The following is a 17,194-nucleotide window of genomic DNA, read 5'->3' on the forward strand; positions in this document are numbered from 1 at the left end:
TGAAACTCTCACAGCAGAGAAGGGCAAAGGGCGAGCCTGCAGGGGAAGGTGTGGGGAGGATGGAGGTGAGCTGGTCTCTATCCTGCCCCACTCCGTACCCCTCTCTTGTACTAATGATGCCCTAAGTCGAGCCTCTTACTGTCTGGTGAGCAGGTTGAAGTAATGGAAGGTTGGTTTATCCAAGCACCCAGAACAACGCAGCGGGAGTTCCTTAGTAACAGAAGGGTCCCTCCAGAGACTTGGGAGCCACGTGGGCTGGGGGCTGGAACGAGAACCAATGGAGACCCACATGGCTGAGTATGCTGCACCAGAGGCTGGGATCCGGGGGCCTCTGTGTCAAAATCCCCATCACACCCCACCCCGCTCACTAAACCACGGAATAACCCGAGATGCCCAAAGTCTGCTCCAGGCTCTCCAGAATCGGGGCCCAGCCTAGTGTCTGCAAGCTCCAAGGCCACTGGGGGGTGCCCTGCCTCTCCTGGCCACGCTGCCCGGCGGGGCTGGAGGATGTAGAGGTTCCCCAGGGGACTCAGAAAGAAACTCTCGGCAGGTCAGCCCTTTCGGTTTGAAGATGCATGGGAAAAATCTGATGAGAGGAGCTTGCCACCCACACAGCTCTGCAAAGCAAAGAGATGCGTGAAACCTGTCACCCAAGATGAGCAAATGGACTTTTTTTTTTGAGAGAGAGAGAGAGCAGTTGAAGCTGAAGCTATCAGAAACCAGGGGGAGAGCATAGCTATTATGAAAGCCATTCAAAGTGGGTTAGGGTTGACAGAAAGGTCAGCCTTCTCCGTTTCCCACACCTGTGGTTTCTGGAGGATGGTGAAGCTGAGCACGAGTGTGATCGCCAACCTCTGGCCTTTGATGTCTGTCCGCCGTCCTTCCCCCTTCCTCGAGCGCTGGGGGAGGACGGGGCCTGGTGTGGCTTCCTCACACCTCCTGGCACGGATGGACTGCGGTTGTCTCTGACACGGCTGCCCCACCCAAAGCCTGGAATCAACTGTCTTCTTAGCTCAAAAATGAACAAAGGGAGCCAGGCGTCGCCAAACATGACACACGTGAGTGTCCTCAGCGAAAGGAAGGCCTCAGTGCTGGGCCATGCTTGACTTTGGGCCTGGGGCTCCCTAGAGTCATCAAAGAGAAAGCGATGTCAGGTCAGGGTGGGGGGGCGGGCATCCCCAGCTTTCTGCTCCCAAGGAGGCCTCTGAGGGAGCCTCGAGGAGAGAAGGAAACTTCCCGGGGAGGCCGGAACAGCCGTGGGCCAGGTCAGTGGGGCAGGCTCTGTCTTCTCCCCAGGGAGGAAGGAACGGGGTGAGGGAGGGATGCGGGGGACAGAGGATAGGAGAGCAAAGAGGCGGGGAGGAAAGAGGGATGCGTGGGAGGGGCCTTCCTGGAGGCCTCAGGGAGGGCCAGGCCGGAGTCTGGGTTAGCAGAAGTCCCCTTTCTCATGGGCGGAAAAGCACCATGGGGAAAATGGCAGCGTCAGTGTGGCCAAAGCCAACCACCACATCCGGCGGAGGCAGCATTTTAGTGGAAGCAAGACCTGGACGGTTGGCCACACACAGAAGGCGGTAGCTGCAGACATGGACAAGGTCGTCGGTCTGTACCTCTGGCTCGGGGTTGGCCTCAGGACTTCCCATGTTCTCACAGAAGGGCCCTGAGGTGGGGCAACAGCCGCAGTTGCCCCCCACACGAGGCCTCTGCACAAGACACGGGTCCCTATGTGCGGCCAAAGGTCTTCGGAGAGACAGCCCTTCACCAGCTAGGACCTCCGCCCCAGAACTGCGGGGTGTTCTCAGAGGATCACACGTTTACGCCCATATCAAGTCCAGTTCATCAGGCTGCTTCCCTCACAAGTCACCGAGGAGGTCCTTGAAGGTCGCTGCTGCATCCCCGCTTTGGTTAGAACTTGAGGAAAGGGGTAAACCGAGCTCGTGGATCTGTCCCCAGATTTATTTCCGCCAGTGACCCTTAAATCATGGAACCAGGACTTCTCCCTCAGCCCACTGGCCCAAGCACTGGGCGGGGAGGAAGAGGTGGAGATTTCAATCTTGGAGAAGAAACTACTTCTCCACAAATACCTGGAAGGAAACTGTTCTGCGGGTCAGATCTTTCCATGACCACGATTTCGTTTATGGCTTGTTGTGTTTGTCTTCGAGGACATACTGCTAACTGGCAGATCATCTCTGAATGGACAAACACTCCCTTCCCCAAATCCAAAGTGGTCCCACTCCTGTCCAAAATGTAAGGATTACAGGAAGAAATAGGAGTTGGGTACTGATGGATACATGTTGGAGGAGATCAGGTCAAACATGGTCTCCTCGCCTGGTCCATCCCCAGAATTCAGAAGGTCCATGAACGTGGATGGGGGGCAAGGGGGAGGAAACGGCATCTTTCCCCCAACTTCGAACTAAAATTTAGATCTTCCCTCCATGATGAATATAAAGACCATGCCACACTAGTATATGTCAGCAAGACCTGTGACTTTGTCACCAAGGAAAAGGACAGACAGTTCCATATGACACAACAGCTATGACTCTCAAAATGCCATCACCACTCTGAAGTGAAGATTGTCGTTAGACCTACTGGTAGGTCCTACGTAACGCATTAATAATAAAAAGGCACGTATATGACTAATTCATACATTTGTTCTAATTTTTAGAGAATTGTATCTCAACTGAGGTTTCCTTTGTAATCCTATATATTTTATTTTATTCATTTTACAACATTCTGAGAAGGAGGACAGTAGGCTTTATCTGAGGCCAAAGGAGTACATGAGATGACAAAAAAAAAAAAAAAGTTAAGGAACTTAAGGAACTTTGGGTTCTGGCAGGTCTTTATGCAAAAAAAAAAAAAAAAAAAAAAAGAGGCAGATCCCCTCATCGCAGCACTGGTTTGTTAATAACAGTCGGTAGCAAATATAATCAATCTCACAGGCTCTCGCCGTAAGTCAGCCCGAGACCCAGGGGAGCTGGTAAGGCTGAACCATTTATAGAGCTTGTTACTCCTACTGCATCGTGTGGAGACAGCTGTGGGAGCGGTTTTCTCTCAACCGGCTTCATTTTACCAGAATGTAGATTATCCAGTGATTTTTATTTTTTTAAAGATTTTATTTATTCATCTGTCAGAGAGAGACAGAGACAGAGAGAGCACAAGCAGGGGGAGTGGCAGGCAGAGGGGGAGGGAGAAGCAGACTCCCCATGTAGCAGGGAGCCCGATGCAGGGCTCGATCCCAGGACCCTGGGATCATGACCTGAGCCGAAGGCAGACGCTTAACGACTGAGCCACCCAGCTGCCCCTATCCAGTGATTTAAAAAAAAACAAAAACAAAAACAAAAATGGGTGCCTGGGTGGCTCAGTTGGTTGGGCGACTGCCTTCGGCTCAGGTCATGATCCTGGAGTCCCTGGATCGAGTCCCGCATCGGGCTCCCTGCTCGGCAGGGAGTCTGCTTCTCCCTCTGACCCTACCCCCTCTTGGGCTCTCTCTCTCACTCTCTCTCTCTCAAATAAATAAATAAAATCTTTAAAAACAAGACAAAACCTCTTGACCTTCACAACCTGCTCCTCATGGTGTCCACACACTGCCCCCCCCCCGCCCCCGCCGGCAGGATGGCCCAGGCTGGTTCAGGTGAGTGCTGGGCGGGTTTCCAGAAGAGCAAATGCACATGCACAGCTTCGTGCTCTCTCAGAACTGTCACTTGGACCGTAGGCTGTTGGCCAGAGCAAGTATTGAGACCAGCCATGGGAAGAGAGACCGCGCTCGACGGCTCGGTGAGCGGTGCGGGGACCACAGAGGGCAGAGGCCGCCTCAGAGCCTGGCGATCTGTCCTTCTTGTACCTTCCCTTCCGCCCTGGTCCCACCTCCCTCGGGAAAACACTTGCCTTCTCCTCCAGACACGCCCATCCACGTACACCACGCCACACTCGAGACTCTCCGTGGACGCATGGTCTGTGACAGCAAGAGCAAGGAAGATGGTGTCACGGGGGTGGCAGGAAGGAGCGCACACCCGCCCACCAGAAGATGGGGACACTGTTGTACATGTTTCTGGATGAGGGCGCTGGAAACTTCACAGTGGCCGCCCCTGGAAATGGGGCTGGGGCGTCTGTCCGGGCTTTGGAGGTGGTGCCAGGGTATATCCTTTTATACCATAGAATTATTTTTATTACACACCAGTTTAACTTTTAAAATACGAAAACAGAGGCACCTGAGTGGGTCAGTCGGTTAAGCATCTGCCTTCATTCGGCTCAGATCATGATCCCAGGGTCCTGGGATCGAGCCCCGCATCGGGCTCACTGCTCAGCGGAGAGTCTGCTTCTCCCTCTCCCTCTGCCCGCCACTCCCCCTGCTTGTGCTCGCTGACAAATAAATAAATAATATCTTTAAAATTTGAAAACAAATTCACATCAGCTCATGGCTGTCTCAATTTCCCAATAAATAACCAAATGCCCAGTTCCTATGAGCTCAAGTCATCACAGTGTTGTTTATCTCTCTCTACATTCACCTGAAGGGTCAGCTACTCTACAGTAAGCGTGACCACATGAAGCCAGGAGGGGAGGGCCCAGGCGGAAGCTGAAGCCTGGGCAGGATTCCTGCTCCCCTGCGTGGGGGCCAGCCCGGCCACGGCCACCCCGCCCTCCTGACTCAGGGCCTCTGCGGGAAGAGAGCCACGCCTGGATTCCAAGGTGTGAACTGACCGCTGGAACGAAAGTGCCTGCCCTCCAATGGGGGAGAAAGTATAGCAGAGCATCTACGAGGTCGGATTCTAGTATCAGGAAACCACGAATGCATTCCGGCTGCCACTACCTCCTAGCTATGGCTTGAGGCAAGGGACAGAGTCACTCTGTGCCTCAGTTTCTCCACCTGTTAAGTGGGAGACATAACAGTAACTACTTCCTAAGGATGCTGTGGAGACCGCATAAGATCACAAAAGGGCCTTGCTGGGGCGCCTGGCTGGCTCCGTCAGGGGAGCCCGAGATGACGCTCGATGTCCGGGTTGTGAGTTCGAGCCCCATGCCGGGTGTAGAGATTAGTTACAAAATAAGGGCCTCGTATAGTGGTTCCCGTAAAGAATCACTCAAAAACGTGAGTGCAGTGATTATTAAGAAAGTCATCTACCTACAGCTTTTCCCCTCTTCGGCTCTTTTCTCCCTGGGTACTAGTCCTCAGGGCAGTTGGGGGATGGAGTGATCGGGGTCGTTGAAAGGCAAGTTAACGTAAAGAACAGCAGCTTGCGACAGTTTTAACACATGACCCCAAAGTTACATGACACCCTTCCCATAAGAGGTGGGTAGCTGCTCCCCAGGATTCTGGGCCAGCCCGGCACCGTTCAGACCGGGGGAGAACAGCCAGAGGGATGCTTTGTGATTTCCAGTGCCAGGTCCGAAAAAGACCTGCAACTTCCCCCTGGTTCTCTGGGACCCTTGCTCAGGGGGCAACCAAGTGCCATGAGCCCCCCCAGGCTGAAGAGGCCACACGTTGGTGCCCTGATGGCCGCCAGCCCACGGCCTGACCTCCCCGTCAAGCTTTCGGGGGGGACCGCAATCCCGCCCGGTGGGTGTCTCACCACAGCCAAGGGACCGACCCCGAGCCACAGATGCCCAGCCGTCTCCAAACCCATGCCCCACAAAACGGTAAGCACGAGAAAGTGGCTACTGCTTTACGCCACCGAGTTCTGTGGCGACAGTGACGAGGACACAGCTGAATGGAGCACCAGCGAGTTTGTCAAATCATTTCGTTGGTGTAATTGTGAATGAACCAAAAGAACGCTATGTCAAAAAATATATATATTACAAAATCAATTCCCCCAAAACTCAGAGGCTTAAGACTGTAGTAACGATTTTATTACATGTCCTGATTTTCTGGGTCAGGAGTTGGAGCAGGGCTTGCCTGGGTGATTCTTCTGTCCCCTGGGGTCTCAATGGCGCCACTCAGCGGTATGCAGGGGGCGGATGGGCAGGTCTGTGAGGGAGTAGCCAGGAAAGACGGAGGCAGGGGCGGGGGTGGGGAGGGAGCCCAGGGGTGCTGTGGCCCAGGAGTCGGCCCGGTGGGGGGGGCATGCTCTGCTCTTGCACCTGCACACACATGCACGCACACCTGCAGAGTTCGAGGCCCCACAGCTGTACGTGTTCAGGGAGGAGCCCCAGGAGAGGGAGCAGGTAGGAACCTTCTCAATTCTGTGAGGATGATGACATTGTCCTTTGCTGGTTCAGCCTCCCAGCCCACTTCTGAAGGAGGCATCAGCAGGGCCCCAACAACTGTCACACGGCATCATTTAGAGCTTGCATGCTGCGGTGTCTGTCCATCTGTCCTTGCATCCCCTGGTACTCAGCCTGGCATTTGGCCAATTGTTGGTCAGCCCTCCAAAGCAATGGCTGGTTTGTCTGCCCATGGCAGGCAAGGTGGGATGGCATCACGGGCAGAAGCCACGGCGTGAGGAGGGCCTGGCATACCCTGTCCGTGAACTTGCCTCACAAACCCCGTGATCTTGGGTGGGTCCTGGCAGGGAGGCTGTTTCTGCCCCTGGGTTGGTGCCCAAGATCTCCGACCGCTGCATTAAGATCAGACACGACCTTTGCCCCCAGCCTTCTGAGACGTGTTCTGGGACAGATGCTCACCACGCTACGTAGCTCATGGACACCCGGTGCCCTGCACCCATCTGGCCTGAAACGGGCTCTCGGAATTGGCAGCCGCTGGTGGAAAGGTTGTTGTGGAGTGACTTCTCCAGAAGCAGATACTGAGCTGGAGTTCGGGGTGCAGGATGTTTATCAGGGATCAACCCCCACGAAGGGAAGTGGGAGGAAGCAGGATTGAGCAGAAGGAGACTCAACAGCGAAGCAAGCCTGACGAAGCTGCGCCAGCCTGGCAGGGAGTCCCGGAGCAGATGCCGCCTCCCAGACGGCCTCCGTCCCCCGCCTCTCAGGCCCTGGAGGAACTGGCAGCTGGAGATTACGTGCTGACCACATTCCCCGCGAGCTCGTCCTTGAGGGGAAATCCAGCTGGTGCACCTCCATTTGCCCACAGAGATTTCTCACTTAGCCTGCGGTCCCAGGACTGAGTGTGACAAGTGCATCAAAGGTGGAGGGAACTCATAAAGAGTCAAATGGAGAGACACATTTGCGTGTCTTTTGTAGGTTTTTATAATAGAAAAAGCCAAAGAAAGACATGGAATGGGACATTAGCTCTGGGGGGGCATCTGAACCAATAAAACAGAAATGATGAGAGGCACTCCCACTCCCAGGAGGATGCAGGCACAGACCTGAAGTGCAACAGGAGGGGCGGATGGGGTGGGGGAGAAAGAGACTGCCCTGCCGAAGCACCGTGGGCATCTTGGATGTGACAATGACCACACTCTACAGCCCGGTATTCACCGATCGTGTGCAGTAAACGACCTGTCGAATGAAGAGGAAGATTCCTTTTGAGCATCTAAAATGTGTAAGGCAAGGGTGCTGGAGGCCATATTATCTCCCTTGCTTCAAAGTCATGTAGACCCCCTTGACCAGAGTGTAGGAGAAGGAAGAGGTCAGTCCAGCGTGGGACAAAGGTCCTCGCGCACCCGAGCCGGGGTGTAGGGGGAGGATGGGGATGCTTTGCTCATCCCTTGACCTGGACCCCATGGGAAGCTTCAACTTATGAGGCCAAATCAGAATTGGGACACCAAGCCACCATTCAAAACACCGAAGAGCCGTCTGGACTCGGGTGACAGCTTTTCATTTATCGTGGCAGGAAGTCGGTGTCCAAAGGTTTCATGCTTCATGACAGCTTTCACGGGGCCTTGCAGCCCATCGTGGACGCACTACCCATCACCACCGCACCACAGCGGTGACGGCCTCCAGCGAAGGGCCACCAGAGCAATGGAAGGCGCTCACTGGGACTGGTCGCTTCCTTGCGCAGAACCACTTGTAACAACGGCTATGGCCCAAGGGAAGGTATTCTGAGCACACGCCTCTCTCATGGGAGCCAACAGGGAGCGACCCGAGCCCTCGCCAGGCCATGGGAAGGCACTGTGTCCAGTCCCGCTCTAGCCAGCCCTCCCTTGACCACCGGTTCCTCGCAGCCTGCCCTGAACAGGGCAGAACTACTACCCTAAGGACATAACGTGACGTTGCTCAAGGTTGCCAGTCTCTATTTTTTCCAAAGTTCTCCAGCAGCCGCCTTCTGATATACGAACCACACATTTGAGAAATGGCCAGTTGTAAATTTTAACAAGGTTGTTAGTTCCACGCAGTGTATCTACCTCGCGCAAGGCATGATGTGTGCGGTGAGGGTGTTTGGCCCATACAGCAGATCTGGAACACACGCAAAGACGCTTCTTCAGCGGCTCACCCAGAGAGGCTGCCACAGGGAGCTTGTCCTCGGTACTATCTACAAACCAGTCTGTAAGCCATACGAGGCCTCCTCACGCGCCTCAGCCAAGGGCTGTCACCTGACAGAGCCTTGCGTACTGTCCTTCATATCTGAGTCCACATGGCGCTTGGCTTTTCTATATTGCCAAAAGGTTAGCATCTTGAGGGAAAGGGCTACTGTGAACCTGTTATAGCCTTGGTGAGGAGAGAGGGTCTGGCTCATAGTACATACAGAAATGTTTGCCAAGCGAATGAATGTTCCACAGCCCCAGAAGAACGAATCTCCAGCCATTCACTACTTCAAAACAACAACCCCACTGGAATGTCCATGTTGTGATGTGTGGACTTAAACTTAGTTTAAAAAAAAAAAAAAATTTGGTAAAAAAAAAACAAGACGATTTCTTTTTTGATCATGAAAACACACCATCTTTCAAATTCAGTTTCTTGATTTTTCTCATTTATGGAGTTCTCGTCAACCATAATTTGATATGATAACCCTTTTTTAACTTTATTTCAAAAAGTACTCACACGGCGTATTTTCTAGAAATGTCGAGTGAGTCACAGTTCCTCATGGGTTTCCCTGTGTTGGCTCTTCCAGCGTTTTTATCTTTGGATAAATCTGCTACCAAAACCTAGATTCGTCTGAATGTAAAATGGTCCTATTTATGCAATCATTTAAAAACTAAGACAATTTGCCATAAAACATACTTAAAATCTTTACCATGTGGTCCAATGGCAGCCTGTCTAATCCCATGTTGGAGCTGTGTCCCATGTAGGTCTGGGACAGTAGGGACAGTCATGTCCTAAAGGAAGCCCTTGGAACTAGGCATGACCATTGTCAGATGCGACCCGGGTTTGTCATTCTCAGGGCATCGCACACCCCCTTTCGTAAAAATCAGAGGGGAGAAAGGTGGAGTCCCTAGCATTTTTTTTCCAACTAACGTGCGTTGGTGAAAAGTACATGACCTCTCAACTCCTATAAAATCTCCATTCTGGTGTGTCTTAAGTAACTCTACGCCAAGTGTAGACCCAGCAAGCACAATCAGGGCTCACCCCCTTCCCCTCCACCCCTCCCCACGTCCTCAGCTCCACCGGGGTCCCTGTGACACATGGTCTCAGAAGCACAGTATCAGAAGAGCACTGAATGGAAAAGCCAAACTCAGTAGTGTTCTTTCCACCTCACTGCAACCGTGCTTGTTGCTTATTCTCCCGAGTTCCTTAAAAGCCACCTGGGGTCTCCTGGAAACGGTAGCTGAGCGATGGCTCTGTCCATACACTGGCCTCGGGGACGTCACCCCCCCCCGACTGTAAGCAGCGCTTGTTATACTGGGGCCCATGTCGCTTTGCTGGTCCCAGACCGATTGATGCTTATTTACCCCCAGCCGCCTGCACACGGGATGGGTTAGCAAAGCCTTCATATTACTGCCCATTTTGCGCTCCCTTTATTGCTCACGAACATGTACTTTAGAAGTGGACAGGGAGGAGGAGGAGGATGTGGCAGAGTCCGGGGCTTCTGTGCCCCCTTTGGAAGCCATGCTGTTGGGACTGAAACCCCAGTGGTGATTCACAGCTCTCGGAAAGAATCAGATGCCTCCTCGAGAGCAAGTGGCAAAGCCGGGTGGTCTGTGTGCCACTCGAATAGCCCCCCTTGGAAATTCCACTGGACTCATTGGGACAAACCTGGGAAATAAGCTTGACCAGAGGAGAGATAAAAACTGGGCACCCAAAGGGAGGTGGTGGGGGGAGTAAGTGGGGAATGGGCATTAAGGAGGGCACTTGTGATGAGCACTGGGTATTGTAGGCAAGTGATGAATCACTGGATTCTAGCTCTGAAACTAGTAATACACTATATGTTAACTAACTTGAATTATTTTTTTTATTTTTGTTAATATTTATTTATTTATTTGAGAGAGGGGAGCAGAGGGAGAGGGAGCAAGAGAATCTTAAGCGGACTCCGCACTGAGGAGGGAGCCCCATGCAGGGCTCGATCTCACAACCCTGAGATCATGACCTGAGCTGAAATCAAGACTCGGATGCTTAAATGACTGAGCCATCCAGGCGCCCCTAACTAACTTGAATTTAAATAAAATCTCAAAAAATAAACAAACAAATGGGCAGTCAAGATGGTTTTAAGGTATTTTGGAGATTTTATTTCCTTATCTTGGCCTTATTCTTCACACTCTAATAGGGCTATTGGACCTTTAATGGGACACTTCTAAAATACAGAAATGATGAAGAAAGTGACAAGTAATGGGTATTTTACACAGTCATCAAAAAGCACTTTTTCCAATATATAAAATGTTTTCACACGTGAGAGCCAGATAGTTAAAAGACACAAAGCAAAAGTGAATTGTATTACTTTTTTTTCAGCCTCATCTCTCAATTGGAAGCCTTTGAACACGTCAGCACTATATAGTAAGAAAAGGAGAAGCAGCGTGGAGGCAGATATCTTTCCAGCAAGCTCAGAAACAAGAGGCTCAATAAAACCAACCCGCTTTATAGGGAGCAAAGAGGACCATCCCAAAAGCCACTCGGCAGAGTGAGCCCATGACAGAGCTAGGGCCAGTTCTGCCAACTCGGGCTCTCAGGGTCCCTGCACAGTCTGGCCAACCCCTGTGACACGAGTGGACAAGCAGAGTCCTTGGGCAGGTCAACCCTGCATTCAGCTATGGAGTCACAGAAGAACTCCAGAGGTCAGCTGCATTAATGCTTGGGCAAGTGGCAAAAAGCCAGGGTGGTCTGCAAGATCGTCTGTTGGTCCTCCTTTGAAAATTGCGGCCATTGCTGCCAATGACAGTGACAGTCTCATGGGACAGCCAGTCAATTTGGAAAACTCTGGCTTGGAAAGTCTAAATTAAGTAATTGCCCAAATTCATCTTTTTCTGGGTTTTTCTTTTTCCACACTTCCTTTTTCTTCTTCATCATTGGTTTCCCTCCAGTTGCATCCGTGGGGCAGCCGTACCTGGATTTCTCATGACTTCCGAAGAGGGCCATCCATGTTGGAGCAGAGACCCCCTCAGTAGGAGAGAGCCCCCGAGGTTGTCTCCAACAGCATGGATGACAGCTTCACGCTTCCCTCTCTCCTCATGAACGAGACCCACTGCGCCTGGCTGATGCAGCCCAAACTCTTCAGGGTCTTCATAAGATCCCGGCGGAATCTCTCACCCACAAAGACATAGAGGATGGGGTTCAGGCAACTATGGAAGAAGGCGATGGTTTGGGTGACCTGGAAGCAGATGTCAATGTTGGTGGAAATGGCACAGTTGGAAATGAACACGGTGTAGGCATCGATGGTCTGCACCAACAAAATGCAGTTGTAGGGGAACTGAGATAGGACAAAGACCGTAAGGACAGTGATGGTCACCTTCAGGGCCTTGTGCTTGGATGACTTCCTGGCTTGTAACAGAGTGTGAATGATGATGGTGTAGCAGCACGCCATGACCACGAAAGGGAGGAAGAAGCCCAGGACGATCTTCAGGGTCAAGACAGTCGACTTCACTGTGGCACTCTGCTCACTAGGGTAAACCATGGTGCAGATGGTGATGTCAGATTGCTCTTTGAGTTGACTGTACATGATTTCTGGGATGCAGAGTGCGGCCGCCAACACCCAGACAGTGAAGCAGATCATTTTGCTGTACAGGAGTCTTTTCTGCCTCCAGGTCTGCGCTTTCATGGCCTGAGCGATGGCGATGTACCGGTCCACGCTGATGCACATGATCAGCAGCACGCAGCTGTAGAAGTTCATCTTGTACATGCTGTTGACCATGCTGCACAAGAAGGGATGGAATCTCCACTGGTCAGCGGCGGCAATGGCCCAGAAGGGGAGGGTAATGAGAAAGAGAAGGTCGGCAATTGCCAAATTCAAGAGGAACATGTCGGTCATGGTCTTGACTCGTGTGCAGTACCAGTAGACAAGGATGACCAGACTGTTGCCCACAGCGCCCACGATGAACACGAGCCAGTACAAGGGTGGGAGGAAGTGGCTCGCAAACTGCCTGACATTGTTTTTCTTACAGAATAAATCTGGAAAGTTGTAGTTCACGTAGTCATCCATGGAAGACGTGGAGTGGTAGCTGTAGTCATCGGATATGTTAGAGATGGGGTTCTGCAAGGAGATACCAGACACCGTTAGGTCAAGGACAATCCTTTGGAGGACTGCAGGATGGCAGAGGTGTGGACCACATGACCCTCCCCATCCCAAAAGTCTATGACAAGACAGAGACATGTATGCATGGAAAGTAGGCATGTCTTTTTTTTTTTTTTAAGATTTTATTTATTTATTTGAGAGAGAGAGTGAGACAGAGCAAGAGGGGAAAGGGTCAGAGGGAGAAGCAGACCCCCCAGCCGAGCAGGGGACTGCTCACGACCTGAGCCGAAGGCAGTCGCCCAACCAACTGAGCCACCCAGGTGCCCCGAAAGTAGGCATTTCTGAGAGCGTCTGCTTGGATCACCTGGCAGATTTATATGTTCAACGAATGTTTATCGCACACCGAGGCTACGTCAGGTACTGTATGCATGCTAAAAATGCAGTAGCGGCTAAGTCAGACAGGGTTCCCCGCTCTTGTGGAACCCATCTCCTAGTGGAGGGCACACACAGGCAAACCAACAGTGACAGGACATGTGACAAGTGCTCAGACAGGGTATGACCCCTTTGGGACCAATGATGGGCACAAAACTTTTATCAAACTCTGAATGATTCTGATTTCTCCTCTCTATTCCATACTCCCAAAAGGTTCTTTAGAGGCTCCTTAACTTTTCCGGGTCCAGATTCCTCTGAGTCTTCTGAAAGCCATGGATCCTCTGCTCATGAAACACCAACACACACACACACACACACACACACATTCATGCCCTCTCCCGTGCATGCACATACACAAACACTGGGACAGGCGACATAATTTTCAGGATCCCTTGTTCAAAATTTGTTAAGAATTTCAAGACAGCAGAGCATTAAATCAAGCAGGTGGCACTTTTAGGTACGGGCCCTGTGCAGCTGTATAAGTTGAACACCCATAGACCATTCTGTGGTTTCTCTAAAGGCTCTGTCCTGTTATGCAAGAAGCCCAACCAATGGGCTCACCAGGGTTTGTTTTTTTTTAAAACCACATTATGGATTGTCCCTCACCCTTGTTTGTCTTGATTTCAGAACAGACACAAAGGGGGCACCTGGGTGGCTCAGTCGTTAAGCGTCTGCCTTCAGCTCGGGTCATGATCCCAGGGTCCTGGGATCGAGCCCTGTGTCGGGCTCCCTGCTCCGTGGGAAGCCTGCTTCTCCCTCTCCCACTCCCCCTGCTTGTGTTCCCTCTCTAGCTGTGTCTCTTCTGTCAAATAAATAAATAAAATCTTAAAAAAAAAAAAAGAACAGACACACAGAACCAAGCTCATCTAGTTAAAAATCATAAACACGCTTACCTGTTAATAAAACCTCAAATAGCATTTTCCTCTCACTTCACCACATACCCCAAAGTTCTTCTGGCTTTGTGTGTTTGCAAAGACCTCTGTGCCAGGGCCAGTGGCCCCTCTGGGGCACAGCTCAGCCGAGATCTTGCCCCAGGGAGACGGCACAGAGAAATCCCTCCCCACCGCGGGTTCCTTCCCACACTCCCCAAAACAGGCAAGACGACGGTGCGTTTGGAGGAGACTGAGGAGCATGGCTAGACTCACTGTGAATTCTGTGGCCATCATGATGGATCAGAGATGCAAGCTCGCTTCTAGAAAGAGAGGACAAAAATCAAAAGGAGGTCTGTCTTACAAAAGAACAGTAATAAACACCTAAAGGTGGAAATTGAATGTTAAATTCATTTGTTCTTATGAAAAGAAAGAATCCCAAGCAAAAGTTAGAGTCCACAGGACACTGATGTCAAGCTGAATATTCTAGATTTCAAAATGATCTTGGTCATTAACAGAGGAATGAGAGAAACCTCTCCTCTGAGAGCCCTTCGGGACCTTAATGTTTTCCCAGCACGTACTTTTTACATTAGCTCGTTCTCTCTTGACTCAACTTCTCAATCAGAGCTGTTTTGCTAAATGCCCCCACCTTTCATTATCAACCAGGGGGCTCCTGAAGATCATAGGACAGAGGTTGACTTGAGAACCCTCTGGGCCCAGACTCCGCAGGGTAACCAGGTGGCAAGGACATGGGGGGACAAGGGCTGGGTCCCTCTCCCAGAGGGGTTCAGAGCCCCAGCGCCTACCTACATGCTCCATTTACAAGCCCAGGATAGGAAACTGGGCCCTATTTTCTCTGTCCCCTGACTCCAGCAGGAAAAGGAGGTCCCAGGATTTGTTAAGCAAAGAAGATGACGTTAGTTCCCTAACACAAAGAGCCTCCAACCTGACTTAAATAAATCTTGGCTATTGTTCGTATGTGCTTTGAATCTCTGTAAACCCACCCCGACATGACTCAGAGAAAAACGGCTTGCCTCTCTTCAAGGAAGGGTCTCTGCCTGAGCTGGCCATTTTTTTTTTATACTTTTAGCCAGCATATTCCAAAGAACCATGTTCAGCACCACGCCCTAAATTTCTAGAAGAAAACAATTCCCCTACATAGATCCAACCTTAACCTTTTGGTTTCCTTTCCATAATACAGCATCGTGACTCAACCTCCTTTTCTGAAAGTACGGTGGTTTTCAGTACCTGATGTGTGGTACAACTACTTTGGAAAACGGTTTGTCGGGCTCTGAAAAAGTTAAACATACACTCAGCCTGTGATCTAACCATCCTGCTCCCATGTACTTACCTAACAAAAACACAAGCATGTGTCCATACAAAGACTGATATACGAATGTTCACAGCAGCTTTATTTATAGTAGGAGTTACTGGAAACAACCCAAATGTCTGTCAAGTCTCGGGAAGGGATAAGCGAACCGTGGCGTGGCCACACAATGGAATCAGAATGAGCAACAGATACGCACAGAGCCACGCGGATGACTCTCAAAATAATTATGCTAAGTAAAGAAGCCAGACCAAAGCAGCACATACTGTGTGATTCTACTTACATAAAAATTCTAGAAAATGCAAACTAATCTATTGTGAGAGAACGCAGACCGGTGATTTCCTGGTAAGAGAGGGAAAGAGGCAGGGGAGGGTGTGCTGAGGGGGAGGGGGGAGAGGGAGGGGCAGAGGCACACCAGGAAGCCTGGGGGGTGGGGGTGAAGAATATGCTGGCTCCACTGATCCTATGAAGGTTTCATGGGCATATACGTATGTCAGAACTGACATTCTGCACTTTAAATATGTGCAGTTTCTTTGTAGTTGGACCCCAATAAAGTGGTTCAACTGAAGAAAGGAAAAACAGTGAAATCTCGTGAAAACTTTCTGGTTTTCTTCCTTCCTCAGAGTCCTCTCTGGCCTCCAGCAGGCGAGGAAAAAGGTGGCCAGAACTTGTTCCTTGCGACCTTCTTGCCAGCAACTTCTCAAAAATGCCTTGGGAGTGCCTTGTGCTGGTTATTGGAATTGAGGGCTCAAGATGAACTCGTGTTTTTATTTTTTTATTTTTTGAAGATTTTTTAAATTTATTTTGAGAGAAAGAGCGTGAGAGAGAGAGAGAGCATGAGCAGAGGGGAGGGGCAGAGGGAGAGGGAGACGCAGGCTCCCCGCCGAGCGGGGAACCCAATGCGGGGCTCCATCCCAGGACCCCAGGATCATGACCTGAGCCGGAAGGCAGACACTTAACGACTGAGCCACCCAGGCGCCCCTGGACTCATGTTTTGTTTTTTTTTTTAAAGATTTTATTTATTTGACAGAGAGAGAGATAGCAAGAGCAGGAACACAAGCAAGGGGAGTGGGAGAGGGGGAAGCAGGCTTCCTGCAGAGCAGGGAGCCCGATACAGGGCTCGATCCCAGGACCCTGGGATCATGACCTGAGCCAAAGGCAGATGCTTAACAACTGAGCCACCCAGGTGCCCCTGGACTCATGTTTTTAAAGCTTAGATAGATAGATAGATAGATAGATAGATAGATAGATAGATAGATAGATAGACAGACAGATGATTTGTGTGTATATGTACATGTATTGTCTCCTGAAAGGACCCAGAAGAAATGACACAACAGAATAAGCATCCAGTGCCCAGATCTTAGTTTCTAAATACCTTCCTCTACCAAAAGGAAGCAGGACTCTAGAGAAATGTCTGACTCCGGAGCTGGGGCAGAGACACTAAGATGAACCTGGAACTGACTGTTTTTTTGTTTGTTTTTTGTTTTTGCATCAGGAAGCAAGTGTTTGAAGGACCATGAGGACTCGTCAAAAGGACATAGGTGCCAACCTGCTGGGGCTCCCACTAGCCAAATCGGAGGTGATTTGGGCACCAAATTAAGTAATGGTGGCAATCATTCTAGCACATCCAATTACGTGAGGCTCCAGGAATTCATACTGATGCAAATAAATGAGAAAATAAATGAAGAGGCGAGAAAGCTCTTCTTATGGTGCCAGCTACTAGCTACAGAAGGAATCCTGAGATTGGAAACTCACCAATGGATGCTGAAATTAGTGGTGGATGTTTGGGAGCAGGGATGTTGGCCTCATCTCAGAGATTCGCCCCGCCGCCAAATTCCATATCATCCCATTGACTTTACCGTCCTCTATTTTGTTTCTGAAACATGCTCTTAAAAAATAAATTCTTTTTTCAGGGCGCCTGGGTGGCTCAGTCATTAAGCGTCTGCCTTTGGCTCAGGTCATGATCCTAGGGTGCTGGGATCGAGTCCCACATTGGGCTCCCTGCTCGGCGGGAAGCCTGCTTCTCCCTCTCCCACTCCCCGTGCTGTGTTCCTGCTCTCGCTATCTCTCTCTCTCTGTCAAATAAATAAAATCTTTTAAAAAAATCTTTAAAAAAAAAAAAAATGCCCAGTTAAA

General features: G+C 50.6%; 1 protein-coding gene across 1 annotated transcript; it reads right to left on the reverse strand.

The window, feature by feature from the left end:
• Positions 1-10,823: 10,823 nt before the first annotated feature.
• On the reverse strand, positions 10,824-14,028 carry CCR9 (C-C motif chemokine receptor 9). Its single transcript, XM_045863824.2, has 2 exons — positions 14,008-14,028; positions 10,824-12,448 (listed from the first exon to the last, which is right to left on the reverse strand). Exons 1-2 carry the CDS (start codon positions 14,026-14,028, stop codon positions 11,360-11,362), a joined length of 1,110 nt encoding a protein of 369 aa, XP_045719780.1. The 3' UTR covers positions 10,824-11,359.
• Between the last annotated feature and the right edge of the window lie 3,166 nt (positions 14,029-17,194).

Source organism: Mirounga angustirostris, unplaced genomic scaffold (genome assembly GCF_029215605.1).
Source record: "Mirounga angustirostris isolate CCGP_5_RB_7025 unplaced genomic scaffold, mMirAng1.0.hap1 SCAF_1, whole genome shotgun sequence".
NCBI lineage: Eukaryota > Metazoa > Chordata > Mammalia > Carnivora > Phocidae > Mirounga > Mirounga angustirostris.

Excerpts from the sequence above, each read along its gene's own strand:
- CCR9 (XM_045863824.2), bottom strand. The coding sequence starts at position 14,028 with ATGATGGCCACAGAATTCACA. Across the intron at positions 12,449-14,007 it reads TGATGGCCACAGAATTCACA|AACCCCATCTCTAACATATC; the intron begins GTGAGTCTAGCC and ends ATCTCCTTGCAG.